The sequence below is a fragment of the Manis pentadactyla genome, chromosome 10 (assembly GCF_030020395.1).
Source record: "Manis pentadactyla isolate mManPen7 chromosome 10, mManPen7.hap1, whole genome shotgun sequence".
Classification (NCBI taxonomy): domain Eukaryota; kingdom Metazoa; phylum Chordata; class Mammalia; order Pholidota; family Manidae; genus Manis; species Manis pentadactyla.
The window spans coordinates 120,406,959-120,421,591 of NC_080028.1; the positions used below are offsets into that span (position 1 = coordinate 120,406,959).

Consider the following 14,633-nt stretch of genomic DNA (forward strand, 5'->3'; position numbering starts at 1 on the left):
GCAGGAGGTGCCTGGCTCTGGGGCCTCAGTGTCCTGGGTGTCAGGGCTAGCTGCGCGCGCGGCCATGGGCAACTCACTTCTCCACTGACAGCCTTGGTTTTCTCACCCGTGAGGTGGGTCCAAGAGCCCTTCTCCAACCCGAGTGCCACGCTGGGAGGTAAGGACAGCAAGGTGCCCAGCATGAGGCAGACTGGACAAGGAGCTGTGGTGCCAGTGGGCTTCAGGGAGGAGGTGCACAGGGAAGGGAGGTTCCCAGAGGTGTCAGGGTTGGGGTCTTCCCAGCATCACTGCCATATGGGGCTCCTTTGGGGCCAGCGCTGCTCTGCAGAGCCTGAGGTGGGAACTGGGTCATGGAGGAATGGGGATGGCTAGTCCCCAAAGCCCCTTGCTCTCTCAGGGGCCTCCCAGCTGGCTTTTGGGACCCATGGGCTCCGCCACCTCAGTGCTCCCGACAAGCCTGTCCAGGGTGGCTGCTGCAGCTGACCAGGCCTCTAGTGGTTTCCGGCGCCTGCTGTCCTCACATAAGAGTCTCCCAGTTGCGGCTGGCCATGAGCATGCTCTCTTACCCGATGAGCCCTCGTCCCACAGTGCCCCCTCATCCAGAGGCGCTGGCCTTCCCAGCCAGACAAGGTCCACGCAGAGGCCACGCTGGAGCATGTCCTCACGGCCTCCTGCACCACACAGAGCTTCCGGGGAGAAGTGGAGACCAACTATGCACACTGGCTGCGCGACTCCCTGCACCTGGGGCTCTGTGACCTGCCCAGGGTGAGCCTGTACTGGGGGTCGGTGGGCAAGGAACCCTGGGGGTGAGGAGAGAGGAGGGCACTGCATGGTGCAGGAGCATAAGCAGGGAGCTGGGTGCCAACCTCATGGCTCTGCCACTGACCGCTGGGTGACCATGGGCGTAACACATCTCCTCTCAGAACGCCCAGTGCTCCATCTGAAGAATGGAAGAAGTACTAGGTTCCAGCATGTGGGGTGATTGTGACATTTAAGAGACATGACGCAGGAGGGTGTCTAATTCATAAGCAAAAGCTATTGTCTCCATCAGGTCATTAGAGGTGATGTGTTGGCACCCCTTGCTTCCAACATCCTCCTGGGTTTTCAACTGGTTGAGTAGTCCTTCTACCCATTCTCCTCTCCATCCCTGCCTCCTCCCTTCATCCTCCCACCCCATCCATCCGTCCATCATCTAATATATCCATCCATCCCAAGAGTCCTTAACTTTTTTCTGTAAAGGGTCAGATAACAAATATTTTAGGTTTTGCAGACTGTATGGTCTCAATTACATCTACTCAGCTATGCTATTGTATCACAAAAGCTGCCCTAGATGATATAGAAATGATAGGTGTGGCCATGTTCCAATAAAAACTTATTTACAAGATTAGGCAGGGAGATGGATTTGGGCCAGGGAGATGGATGAGCCATAGTCTCCCAGCTTCCAATTGATTCATCCATTCATTCGGAAAGCATTTGTGGGTTTTACTTATGCCAGGCTCTATTCTCAAAGCAGAGACAAGGATGATGAAAGGGACAGACCGGGTGCCCTGGAGCTCACGTCCCAGTGGGTGGAGGAAGATAAAACAAACAAGATGCATGATATGTAGCCAAGTGTGGTGCATGCTGTGAAGGAATGGGACAGGGGATTGCAGGGGCCTCACAGACAGCTCTGTGGCAGGAGGGAACAGCTGGTGCAAAGGCCCTGTGGCAAAAGAGTGCTTAGGGTGTTTGAGGAACACAGGGCAGCCCTTAGAAAGCAAGGAGGTGAGGTTAAGAAGATAATGCTGACCCATGCCAAGGACACTGGCTTCTCTTCCCGGTGCAGTGGGAAAGCAGAGGGCTTTCAGCAGGTGTCTGATTTGCATTTTTAAGGTCAGTCTAACTGCCAAGTGGAGAAGGGCTGTGGGCTGGGCCAGGAGTGGAGGCTGGGAGATCAAATAGGCGACTGCCACAGTCCCAGCGGCCCGCACTGGAGAATGGTGGGGGAGAGGAACCCACTGCCCCTGTGCCTCCCTGGCTGCTGATGCCCACCCTCTCATCCTAGGCCCTCTCCATCTCTGGGGAGCACACCCTAAGCCATGGGGGGCTCCTACTACGTTCCCACTGCCAGTTGGGCCTTGCACCTGACCTGGACCATGGCCTGCACCTCAGCCTGACCCTCCGCAACCACAGCAGGCCCCAGACGCCTGATTTCTCCGGGGAGCTGGAGGTGGGTGGCCAGGTCTGGGCTGTCTGCCCCGTAGGGAGAAGCCTTCTGTCTGTCCTCTGGCCAGTGGGCTTGCCGCAGTTATGCAGCTCTGCCATCTAGTGGCCATTATTGGAACTTCAGGCTTGCATCCTGGTGGGGACCAGAGCGACTGGGGGTTGGGACGCCCAGGGCCTGGCCCCAGCCCGGAGAAAAAGCAGCTCCTACCGGTCCCAACATCCGGCCCTTCTGCAACGGAGAGACACCTGGCTTTGAGCCCCAGCCCATCCTCTTCCTAGGCGGCAGTGCACTTCATCTGTCCGCCTCTGTCGCCTCGCCTGTGAGGTGGGGAAGGATCGTGGCACCTGGGACACCTCGCGTGGGATATTAGCAGTGCAAGGGTTAAACAGGCTAGTACTTGTAGGCCGCTGTGCTCACAGTTCTTGACACAAAGCAGCTGCAAAGTATTAGCTACTATTGCCTCAGTCTTCCCCCCTCACAGCAGCCCAGGGCGGGAGGAAGGGGCAGAGCTGGGTTCAGTGAGACCTTGGGAAAGGGCCCCTCTGAGCCCTGTTTCCTCAGCTGTAAGTGGGGATCAGATATACTAGAGGGGTAGTTGGTGGGATGCTGGGCACCCCTCCCCTCTGCCCACAGCAGAGGCATGCAGGAGGTGCCCATCTGTGCACTGCCCACCTGCCTCTGTGTCTCCCTGGCTGGATGACCTTAGGATGGTCCTGCTTTTGGCCTCAGTCTTCTCTTCTGTCAAATGGGAACTAGTCCCCCCTCCTCTGCAGTTGTTGGGAGGCAAAAGGGACATTTACTAAGTGCATGTGCACAGCAGGTGCTCCTGAGATAAGTGCTTCCTTCCAGCATCTGGAGCTGGGCGAGGATGGCATTTCTGGGGCCATGGCTATTTCCAAAGAGCTTTCCTGGCCCTGGTTCTGCAGGGCCAACTCTTGTTTCCCGGCTTGCCAGCCGCTCCCACATCTGTAATCCCAGTGCCCCAAGGCCTGCCTCCTGCAACTGGACTCCCGGGAATGAGCCCCTTCTCACTCACCCACCCCTTTTCTGCTAGTCCCCCTCTGGGGTTCTTGAAGTGGGCGGAGGCCTTTCTCAGCCTCTGGTCCTCACAGCAACCCAGAGACCCCTGAGCAGAGGGGGTCAACCTTGGGGAGGTGAGGGCTCACCTGGGCTGCACAGCGGCCAGCCAGCCGGGCCTCACCACTCCGTGACAGGGACTGGGGGGCAGGGGGGCTCAGATGCAGGAAGCCGCCCTGGACAGAGACCCCAGGTGTGGTTTGCAGCCGACCACCCCCAGCCCAGCTCACCCGAGCACTGTGAAGTCACATGAGGACTCCGGGGCTGCATCCCACCTGCCCATCGTAAATCTCTGGGGAAGAAGACTCGAGAGCCTGCATTAGATTCTTAGGGCTGCCGTACGAGTTACCCCAACTAGGTGGTTTAACAACAGAAAGCTCTGGAGGCTGGGAGTCCTGAGGTATGGGTGAGGCTATGCCCCTTCACTTCACTCTGTGCCCGCTGGCTGCCACTAGGCCTTGGTGTGGAGCAGCCGGTGGCTTTGTCCCTGCCTCTGCCTCTGACCCTCATGGCCTTCTTGTGAGAACATCAGTCACTGGGCTTAGGTCCCACTCCAGTCCTCTGTGACCTCAGCTTTATCACATCTGCAAAGGCCCTATTTCCAAATAGTATCATGTTCACAGGGACCAGAGTTAGAATCTTCAACATGGCTTTTTGAGGAGCACAGTTCAGCCCATAATTTTGATTCCTCCTAAACTTTGCAGCATTCTACATCATCTTGTACTTTTTGAAATTGTGGCCCAGAGAGGGTAACACACTTATTCAAGGTTGCACAGCTTGCTAGTTGCAGTGTTTGGACTAGAATACAGGCAGCTGAGTCTAAGCCAGAGCTGTCCTCCTGACATTTTCCCCCCATTAGCCCGTCGCCTACCCCTGCAGGGTGTCCTCTAGGGTTCCTTCTATGAGGGCCTCTGAGGCCTTTCCTGACTTTGCCTCTCATACCACCCCAACCCTGTCCCGTAAAAAAAAAAAAAACCTCCCACGTCACCTTGAACTTGCCGAGACATTTGCGATGTTCTCATGTAATGCAGAAAACCTGGCCTGGGGGCCCCGGGAATGGTAAAAATGCCAATTCCCAGGCCTTGAGCAGTTAAGTCAGAATCTCTGGGGTGAGGCCTGGGCAGCAGGAGTTTTTAAGCCACTTGGATGGTGGGCACTGCTGGGTTGTTAGGCCCAGATGTGGATTTTAATCACCTTTTATAACGGGTAGGGATCCTGAGCCCTGCGGTAGGTGTGTGAGGGTGGGGAGGGGGCCATTGTCTTTCCCCTCCCTGGGGGTTGGCAAGGGACAGAAACCAGGGCCCCACTCAGGGGTCTGCTCTCCCCCTCCCAGATCCTCACGCCCAGGGTTCAGCGGCTTGGCCTGCTGGGCCGAATCGCCACCTCAGTGCCTCAGAGCTTGGTCCCGCTGGAGGGAGATGTGGGTGATGGGGTCAAGAAGGTGAGGCTGTCAGTGTCCCAGGCCCAGAACCACCTCCAAGCCTCTGTGGCGCATGAGGCAGATGAGTGGCGGCAGCAGGGTGGCTCAGGGCCAGGGCAGGGTCCCAGCTTGGCCTAAGAGCCGACAGAGATCAGGATGTAGAGAGCTCAGAAATCAAAGGACAGGCTTTGTGGCTCCCCAGCGTGGAGGCAAGGATGAGCTCCCTGTAGCCACCTGTGTTGACTGTGATGTCAGGGGAGGTGGGGGGAAAGGGTCCAGATGGGCGCAGGGAAGAAAGCAGGCTTTAGGGAGCTAATATGGATGGCGCAGTTCAAGGCCTGTAGGGCGATGGAGCTACAGAAGGCTGGGGAGCGGGGTAGGAGTGGCAGCTGGGAGGCAGGCAGAGGAGTCCTGGGGGCAACACGTCCTTTCCTGGCCCCAGGGAGCCAGGAGGAGAGCTTGGTGCTATGGGTATGTGCCCACAGGCAGGTCGTGGAGGCGGAGGCCCTGCTCCAGGACAGTGGGCAGCTGGTCCAGCCCCTGGGACGCCTGACCCTACAGGCTGCCAACCAGAGCCTTCGTTTAGCTGTGCACGGCTGCCAGAGGTCCCTGCTGGGCCGTGTGGAGTTGAGGGCGCCAGGGCAGGGGGAGCATTTCTTTGTTCTCCAGGGAGGAGGCCACAGTGCCAGGAGCTGTGAGTCCTTTGGGTCTGGCCATGCCAAGTAGGCCAGAGGCAGCCCCACTGGGGGGCAGACACATCTCGGGCCCTGCTGCTGGCACTGAGAGCCTTCTGTCCATTCATCCCTGTGGAGCCTGCAGAGGCCCCAGCACGTCCCTCTGTCCACAGTCCGGGACTGCAGCTATTGGGTCCCAGGTGAAGCCCGGCTGGAGGAAAAGATCCGAAGCTTCGACGCCTACGTGAGAAGGTTCCAGCACTTGGTAGGTGGACTGCACTGGGGTGGTGGGGACACACTTGGAGAATAGGAAAGAGGGCTCTGTTGAGGGACACCCATCTGGCCCACCTCGTGCCTCCCCGCTCACCAGGCATAGGTGCTCTGAGTCCCAGACCCTCGCGTTGATTCTGCCTCAATTCCCTGGTCCAGGTACAGCCGGCGGGCACCCTGGGCAGCGTGGCGGGCCCCCTCCTGCAGCTGTCTCAGGTGGGGCTAGGGGCTGTGCAGGCAAGTGGCCGGGCGGTGGCTGTGCGCTGGGGCCAGGCCAGGCGGGTGCTGACTCACCGCTTAGAGCTGCACCTGGAGGGGCTGCAGGCGGCCCTGGAGCAGCTGTGGAAGGAGCTGGAACGTGAGTACAGGCGAGCGGGTGCGACCCAGCCCAGGAACCCATGCCCGACCCCCGGGCTCCTGCCCTCAGCCCTTATACTCGTCCTGCGGTGCTGTTTCAGTCAGAAAGAACACCTGACTCCCTGTGCGCCTGCAGCCCAGCCTCTGTTAGCCCCTCCCGCCTGATTTCTCATGGGCCCACAGCCTTCACGTTCTCCCAGTACACCGTCTCCCTCCTGGTCAGGCGTTAAGAGCTAATACCATGTATGCTGGCTGCCTTATTTCTTTTGGGACTGCTGCCCATGATTCTTCATCCCCCACCCGACTCCTGTTGGGTTTACAGCTTTGGTTCCACTAGGCCTACGGTTGTGGGATTCCACAGCCTGTTTCTGGGTGAGGCTTCTGTCCTGGTTAGTGAATGGCTGCTGCCCTGAGCACCCTCCTGGCGGTGCCCAGGTGTGCTGGGACAGATGGTGGGCCCAGTGGGGAGCCCCATGACCCTGCCCAGCCCCAGGGTGGTGTCCCTCTGGCTAGAGCTCCTGCCGGGCAGCTCACGCCTCTGCCAGGAGCCCCCGGGCTCCCCCGGTTCGGTGGCTCCCTAGGACTCTGTTCAGCATCAGCGGTGCTCGCAGCTCTGATGTGCTACAGGGAAAGGAGCCAGAACAAGATCAGCAGAGGAAAGAGGTACAGCGGCCACAGTCCCGGGGGGACCAGGCACAAGTGTCCAGGGTCCCCTCCCAGTGGGGTCGCATGGGATGCCCTCCATTCCCTCAGCTTTGAACTGTGATGCCACGTGTCATATGTCATCCACCAGGGGAGCTCATTAGAGACCCCGAGCCCGGGTTTTCCTGGGGGCTGGTCACACAGGCAGCCTCTGCCAGACACGTGCAACATTCCAGACTCACAAAGGAAAGGGAGTGTTTAGCATAAACCACGTGTTTGTACAGTTTAGGCCCAGTGGGCCCTCTTATGGGTTCTGGGGATGGCAGAAACCCTCCTGAAATCCAGGTTTCCGGATGCCAGCAGGGCCAACCGTGTGAACAAGCCTCTCAGAGGGGCAGTCCCAGGCCTGCCACCCTAACACTTCTGCCTAGCCTCTGGTGCTGCACCTTATTCCAGGTAACGGGCCCTGTTTCATGGAGGCCTGGGATGTCATGAGGGCTGGCTTTCCTACCTGGGTACGTGCAGTGGCTGCCTATTGCAGGGCCCCTGGCCACACTGAAGGATGCCTATTTGGAGGTGACACTACGCTCCCTGGAGGAGGTGTGGCAGCAGCTGGTTGAGGAGGCCGTGCAGCAGCTGCAGGCCTGGGTGTCCAGGATGCCAGGAACCTGGGGGTCCAGGCTCACTGGGGCAGCCCTCGAAGCGACAAGGGTCGCCGTGGAGCTGGTGAGGTGGGTCGAGGGGGTGGGATGTGGCCCCTGCTGGGTGAGAATGGCTCTGATGGCTCTTGCTGTCCCTTCCCCCTCCAGGTCACCCACCGGATGCTGTCTTGGGCCAATGCCACCTCCTCCTGGGCCCTGAGGCGGCTCTGCAAGCCCTTGGTGGACCTGCACAGCTTCTCGACCAGGTAACGAGAGCCTGTCCTTTCCTCCTCTCCTGCTGCATGCCAGACACTGTGCTGGAGCGCGCTGGGCGTTACTCCTTATGACCTCCCCGCGACACAGGCCTCTTCAATCCCCGTTTCCCGGCTGAGGAAATCGAGGAGCTTCTTCATTCATAGATAGTTGATGAGCACTTTCTCTGAGCAGAGGCACTGTCTTAAGTTCAGATACAGCCGTGAACATGACAGACCTGTGCGCTCATGGAGGCCACAGTTTACTGGGGGAGACGGCCACTAAATACCTTAACCAAGTCATCTCCACCAGGGGTTGGCAAACCTTGCCTACAAAGGGCCTGAGGGTAAAGTGTTCAGGCTGTGTAGGCCTGATGGTCTCTCGTGTGTTTCTTTCTTGTTTTTTAATAATCTTTTAAACACATAAAAGCCATTTTTAGCTCACAGCCCATCCAAAAACAACAGAACACAGGCTGGATTCAGCCTGTGGACCAGTTTACCAACCTCTGATCTAGTATGTTAGGTGGCAAATGCCACAGAGAAAATGAGGCAAGACCAGTGGGTGGGGGGCTAGTGTGACCCCCACGGCAGCTTCAGTGAGAAGGCAGCGTTTGAGCAAAGACTTGAAGGAGTGGAGGGAGTAAGCCGTGCAGACATTGTGGGAGGAGAGTGCCAGGCGGAGGGCGTAGCTGGTGCAAAGGCCCAGAGGTGGGAACATGGCTGGCTTGCTTGAGGAATATCAAGGAAGCCAGTGGGGCTAGAGTGGAGGGTGTGAGGAGGAGGATCAGTCTGAGAGGCAAAAGCGTTCCAGGTGGCCTGGCATGTTTGTGAGGAATTTGGTACCTACTCTGAGTGGGAATGCACAGAAGATGTTGAGCTGGGGAAGGATGTGAACTGTCTTTCACTTAAGAAGATCACTCTGTGTTGAGAATAAAGATGGGAGCAGGGGGTGCTGTGGATAGAAGTGGGGACCCTGGTATAAAGTAGGCCTCAGTCGCGGTGGTTCTGGTGAGATGGGAAGGTGGCTCCGCTGAGCAATGGCAGCTGTGGAGGGAGTGTGAGGGGGTCAGATTCTGGATGAGGTTTAAGGTCCAGACTGAAGGATTTCCTGGCAGATGGATGTAGGTGGCGACAGGAGGCAGGGGTGGCACCAAGGCTTTTGGCTTGACAACTGGAAGGACAGAGGGTCCCCTTATGGAGCGGCGAGGGTGCCTGTAGGGGTAGCAGATCGGGGCTTTGTTCCCATTGCTGCCGTAGCAAATAATCAAAAAGTCAGTGGCTGAAAACAACACAGATTTATTCTTGCGTAGTGCTGGGGGTCAGAAGCCTGAAATCAAAAGGGCTAAAGACAAGGGCTGGTTCCTTGATCAGGCTCTAGGGGGAAAGCCATTCCTTTCCTTTTCCCAGCTTCCAGAGGCTGCCTGCATTCATAGGCTTGCAGCCCCTTCCCCTCAGACTGGAGCCCGGCTGGGGGTCGTTTGGGCTTGAGTCCAGCTCTAAATAGGGCGCCCGTGGATGCCGGAGCCCTTAGAGGGATTCAGGGAGCAGGAGGCCTTCTAGGCTGCTTCTGCCCCAGCTGCAGGGCCCCTGCACTTCCTGGGGGAAGGAACTGCTTCTCTACCCCAACAGAGGGTGGGCAGTATTCCCCACCCCTCCAACCCCAGTGTGGGCTGAGGTCTCTGTTCCTTTCAATCCTAAAAGGTCAACTGACCTCCATTCTGCATCCTGAGACAGTTCCAGAGTCCTCTCTCAATGGTAAAATTCCTGAGGTTCCCTTTGGCTCTGACCCCATTTCTGCCAATGCTTCTGCTCCCTCACAGAGCCTCACATGTGGGCCCTACACTGACTCCCGGCCCTGGGGGGCAGTGCATAGTTCACCCCTCAGAGCAAGATAAGGCGTCTGTGTCACACACACACACCCCCGGCCTGTCCCCTCCTCCTCATGCTATTTCCCAAGACAAAGATGGCTCCCTCCCTGACAGGAGGCGGACGCCGCTGAAGCCATTCTGGGCAGGCCCCTGCGTGTCACCTCCTGCAGCTATGGGAGGAGGTGTGACAGGCACAGCTCATGCTGGAGGCTCCCAGCAGCTCTGTGTTCCCTCCAGGAACTGCTCCGTGGTGGTGATGATGCCCCTGCTGCCCGCAGGGGATGAGCCCCTGGGTGCGGCCCTGGTGACCAGTTACCTGGTGGAGGAGAAGCTGCTGCGGCCGCTCCGAGAGCTGTCCGGGGACAGCATGCTGGCTGAGTACCCCCGGCTCAAACACCACCCGCCGGGGGGCCCCCCTGAGGGTGAGTCTCGTGCCAGCCTCCTCCATGGCAGCAGGGCTGGGCAGCGTGGGCCCATCTCTGGTCCTGGGCTTCCCAAGGTCACACAGGACTAGGGCTGGCCTACAAATCCAAGTTTTGTCCGGAATATAAAAGCCCGGGCCAGGTACAGAGGTGTGGTATGCGGCTCAGGGCTCCAGGCCAGCTCCTGCCCAGCGGGCCATGCTGGGGAGGCAAAAGGCAGACCTCCATTCAGAGCCAGAAGGTGGCCAGGTGAGTCCAGGCGCTCGGTCAGGTGGGGCCTGCAGCCACAGGTTGTGCTGGGACTGGACACGGCTGCAGAGGCGTGGAATATGGTCCTCTGTGGGACATGGTTTCCCCCTCTGCCCAGTGGAGGCAGCAACGTCGCTCACGCCTATGGGTACCGAGTGCCCAGGGTGTGGCCAGGACGGCTGTACCAGGGCGGGGCTCCTCTACTGCACGTGGGGATGCACTGGCTCAGTGCCTCCATCACCACAGTCAGTTTTAGGAGATTTTCCTTACCCCAAAGACACCCTGAATCCCTCAGCCACCATCCCCAGCCTGTCACCTATTCCTGACATGTGTGATATGTGACCTTGTGGGACAGCTTCTCATCCAGCAGAAGGTTCAGGCCTGGATCAGTCCTTGTCCCTTCTGATCACCAACTTGGCTGCCCACGAGGACAGTGGCCACAGAGCAGGCCGGGCGGGCTCCAGCCTCCTGGGGTGCCTGTGGGCCCCCACTTCACGGGGCAGAGCTGGCCCTTCTCACCCTGCCTGGGGCCTCTCCTTGCCAGATCATGCCTTGGGGGCCAGGGCCAGGTACATGGTGACCTTCGATGGCCAGATGTGGGATTTGGGTGCCAGCTATGGCAGCCTGCTCCTGGCCAAGGACTTTGCTCATAACCTCTTCTCCCTGATGGTGAGCCGGGCAGGCTCAGGGCTCACATCTCTGTCCATGGAGCTGAAGCACACCACCCCCATCCTCTACCCCAGCCTGGAGGTGAGCATGTGAGAAGGGGAGGGGCTGGCCACCAGGGGGGCCACAGGGACAGTGCCTCCCCACCTCCTGTCAGGTCTCGGGCCCCAGACCTGCAGGCTACACGACGCCTCCCTACCTATGGGGAGCTGTCCGGACCTGCATCTGCCTCCCACCAAGACATGGAAACATGTCCCCGAGGTCGAGCTGACCAGTGCAGATGGTGTCTCTGGCTCCTGTGACGTCCAAGCTGGCCTCTGCAACCTGATGTGGGGCCTCTGGCTCCATGGTGAGTCTGCGCCCGGGCTGGCAGCCCCGCAGCTGGTGGCCTGGCCTTGGTAGACTGCAGTCAGCTCCCAGGGCCATGACCACGATCCCCCATGAGCCGCACTCCCAGTGCCCTTGTGCGGCTGGAGGACCAGGACTCCCTGGGGGCTCGCAACTCAAGCGGGCATGGGAAGAACAGTCCAAATGGTCTGAACTGGAGGAAGGTCAAAGGCCATGTCTCCCTGCTTTGATCACATCTCAACAGTCCCTCCTCCAGGTGGCGAGGCAGCTCTGACTGCAGACAGATGAGCAGAAATGCGCTCCCTGACCGCCATCCGGGTAAAGGTGACCAGACGAAGTCCATGCTGCCACAACCGGGGTTCCAGCCCAGGGCTCACAGCGCTGCTCAGATGTGAGGGCAGCTCTCACACCTTGCTTTGCTCCAGGCAGGCAGCTCTGAACACCCTGCACCCTGGCCACCCGGGGAGAACAAATGCTTTCTGCAGTGCCCTGGCTTTCCCCCTTTCATTGCTGGGCTGGTGGTCTAGGGGTCGCAGGGTTTGGCCACCCCTCCAACCCTGGTTAGCACGACAATGGGAAAGGCTCTCAGGGCGCGGTGTCCGCCCCTGCCCCCCAGGTCTGCCAGCCTTCTGGGCACCAGCGACAAGGAGGCCGGCAATGAGCTGATACTGCCCAATGGCAGAGTGGCCAGCAGCCTCGAGGAGTTCCCCCTGGCCTGGCGGGTGAGCTGGAGGGCCAGCCCTTCCTCACTAGGGCCCCGTTGCTGCAGGTGGAGGTGTGGCCCTGCTTGCTGAGGTTCCAAGGCTGATGCAGCTGGTAGGGCTGCCCAAGAGAAAGGAGGTCCAGCTGGAAGGCCTGAGTCTTGGGTTTGTCCCAACAGGTGGGTGACGACTGCGGGGCCACAGAGGAAACTCAGCAGGTTGCCCAGGACGAAGCCCCACCTGCCAGGCCTTCTTCCAGGACCCACACTCCCGTTTGGGAAACTGCTTCAGGGTGGTGTGTGTGACGCTATGCCTGGAACCCTGTGGAGGCCACTAGCCCCGACTGAGTCTGTGCCCCTCCTAAGGGAACAGGGACTGTGGGCACTGGGTTTCAGGTGGACCCCATGCCGTTCCTCAGCCTGTGCCTCCAGAATGCCTGTGGCACCCAGGAGCTCCCACCTGCTTGCACGCTGGCAGCCGCCTACATCCACCTGTGTGCCCGGGGCTTGGTGCCCCTGGACCCTCCTCCACTGTGCGGTAGACTGCCCTGGCCAGCAAGCACTCCGACCTCTGCCTTCTGTCCCAGAGGGGAAACCAGGTCCTTCCTCTTAGCTCACTGAGTGCCTGTGCCCCTGGCAGGAGCTAAGAGTTCATTGCAAAGGAGTAGTTCTTAGGCTCCCCACTCCACACCAGGTCTAGCCAGCCCTACAGCCTCTGGCACAAGGCAGCAGCTATGATGCCACCTCTGGAAAATTTATAACCACTGCCCTGCCGTCCAGGGGTTTGAATGTAGCTTGCTACACTTTCTGGTAACCCTGGGGTATAGCTCACATGGCTGAAGCCCCACAGCACAGGCACAGAAGCCAGCAGCAAAGCGGGATAAGGCAGGATTTACTCAGGCAGGACCACCGCGATGGGGCAGGGGAGATGGGGCTCGGGTCTGAATACAATTAGGAGAAGTGGGAAGTTATAGCCAAGCAGCAGGGTGGATTCTGGCTAAAGCAACTTATCAAAATTCCTGCTACACTTGAACAATGCAGCGGTGACCACAGAAGCCCAAAAGTCAGGGCCTAGTTAAGAGATTTCTGAGGAGCCTGGGCAGAGTTTGATCAAAGAGAGAATCTTTCTCACCCACTAAAACCTTCAGATGCTAGAACTTAAGACTATTCAATACATAAAAGATATTGAAAAATGATAAGCACTAATTCCAGAAATGGAAAATAGTCACTGAAATTTAAAACTTAACAGATAGATTCAATAGAAAATTAGTGAACTGAAGAAATTCTTTTTTTTTTTTGAATGAAGTGAGGGAGTCCAATGTATTCAACAGAAATCCCAGAATGAGAAAAAGATTTGAGTGACCTGACTCAGACTCAGGAAGCTCAGGGTCACAAACACTATAAATAAACCCCATAGCAGAACAGAATCACAGGAAAAGCTAAGCAAAGGTCCTTCAAGCCGCTAAAGAGGTGATCTTTCAAGGAACAGGCAGATAAGCAGTCTCCCACCAGCAATGACAGAAGACAGTAGAATAAATCTTTTAAGCAGTATGAAAATTGTCAAGTTAGATTTTATGCCCAGTTCAACTATTATTTAAAATTGAAGATGAAACAAATACTCAACACTGAACAACCTGAAAATGTCCTTACCACTAACGGACACTCACTAAAAGTCACACACATTCATGCACATGCCAAGGTGACTGCTTTGTGGCAATAAAGGCAGAGCATCTGCGACAGAGACACTCAGGCTGCAAAGCCTGAAATATTTACTGTTCAGAAATAACTTTACAGAAAGAGTTGGCTGATCCCTGGTGTAAACCAAGGAAGGCAGTGGAAGAAATTAATGAAACAGCAAGAAATAAACAGTACCAGGAATGACAAGGGGTCAAAAGGACAGATCCAGTAGAGTTCAAAACGCCACTCAACAACGTTGCTGGCAGATTTCAAAAGTGAGGTTAAATTAGTTCCGAGAAAGATACCCTCTGCCCAGACTGATTTGAGAAAGAATATTATGCCTAAAGAATCTCACAGCTATTAAAAAACAACTGAATCTGTAGCCTAAAAAATACCTCTAAAAGACGGTGGGCACAGCTTAGTGAACCATTATTAGACATGACACCAAAAGCATGATTCAAAAAAAATAACTGGATTTCATCAAAACAACTTTTTCTCTATGAAAGACCTTGTTAAGAGGATGGAAAGACAAAATATAGACTGGGAGAAAATATCTGCAAACCACCTATCTGACGAAGGACTCCTATCTAGAATACATAAAGAACCCTCAAGATGTTGACAGTGAGAAAACAATCTATAGAGAAAATCGGGTGAATGTCTCCCTGTGTTTTGCCCAGAGACCACACGATGGCAATAAAAATAAGCACATGAAAAAATATCCAACAGTACTAGCCATTAAGGGAAATGACAGAGACACTACACATCTATTAGAACAGAATAAAAAGTAGTGACCACCTAAATGCTGACAAGAATGTAGAGAAACTAGATCTCTCATATTTTGCTGATGGGAATGTAAAATAGTACAGGTACCCTTGAAAAAAGCTGAGCACACATCACATGATCTAGCAATTAAAACATGTTCACACAAAAACCTGTGTGTGGCTATTCATAGCACTATTACTTATAATAGCCGAAGACTGGAAACACCCAAATAGCCTACACGCAGTGCACGGTTAGACAAATCTTGGGCCATCTATAGAGTAGAATACAACTCAGCAACAGAAAGGAGTGAGCTGTTGATAGAGGCAACAACTAGGACGAGTCTCAAAAGCTTTATGCTGAGAGAAAACGCAATTGTATGTGTGATTCTATTTATATACGTTCC

The 14,633-nt window shown here is 56.5% G+C and overlaps 1 protein-coding gene across 1 annotated transcript in view; it reads left to right on the forward strand.

The window, feature by feature from the left end:
- Positions 1 to 12,531, forward strand: part of LOC118929734 (uncharacterized) — a 289,885-nt gene extending 277,354 nt beyond the window's left edge. The window contains 15 exon segments of the mRNA XM_057488022.1: positions 604 to 765; positions 2,045 to 2,209; positions 4,617 to 4,789; positions 5,150 to 5,356; positions 5,576 to 5,642; positions 5,807 to 6,005; positions 7,188 to 7,372; positions 7,456 to 7,553; positions 9,644 to 9,828; positions 10,622 to 10,827; positions 10,915 to 11,096; positions 11,708 to 11,813; positions 11,972 to 12,008; positions 12,011 to 12,087; positions 12,188 to 12,531. Coding sequence (XP_057344005.1) covers positions 604 to 765; positions 2,045 to 2,209; positions 4,617 to 4,789; positions 5,150 to 5,356; positions 5,576 to 5,642; positions 5,807 to 6,005; positions 7,188 to 7,372; positions 7,456 to 7,553; positions 9,644 to 9,828; positions 10,622 to 10,827; positions 10,915 to 11,096; positions 11,708 to 11,813; positions 11,972 to 12,008; positions 12,011 to 12,087; positions 12,188 to 12,412 — 2,274 coding nt within the window. The 3' untranslated portion in view covers positions 12,413 to 12,531.
- The last annotated feature ends 2,102 nt before the right edge of the window (positions 12,532 to 14,633 follow it).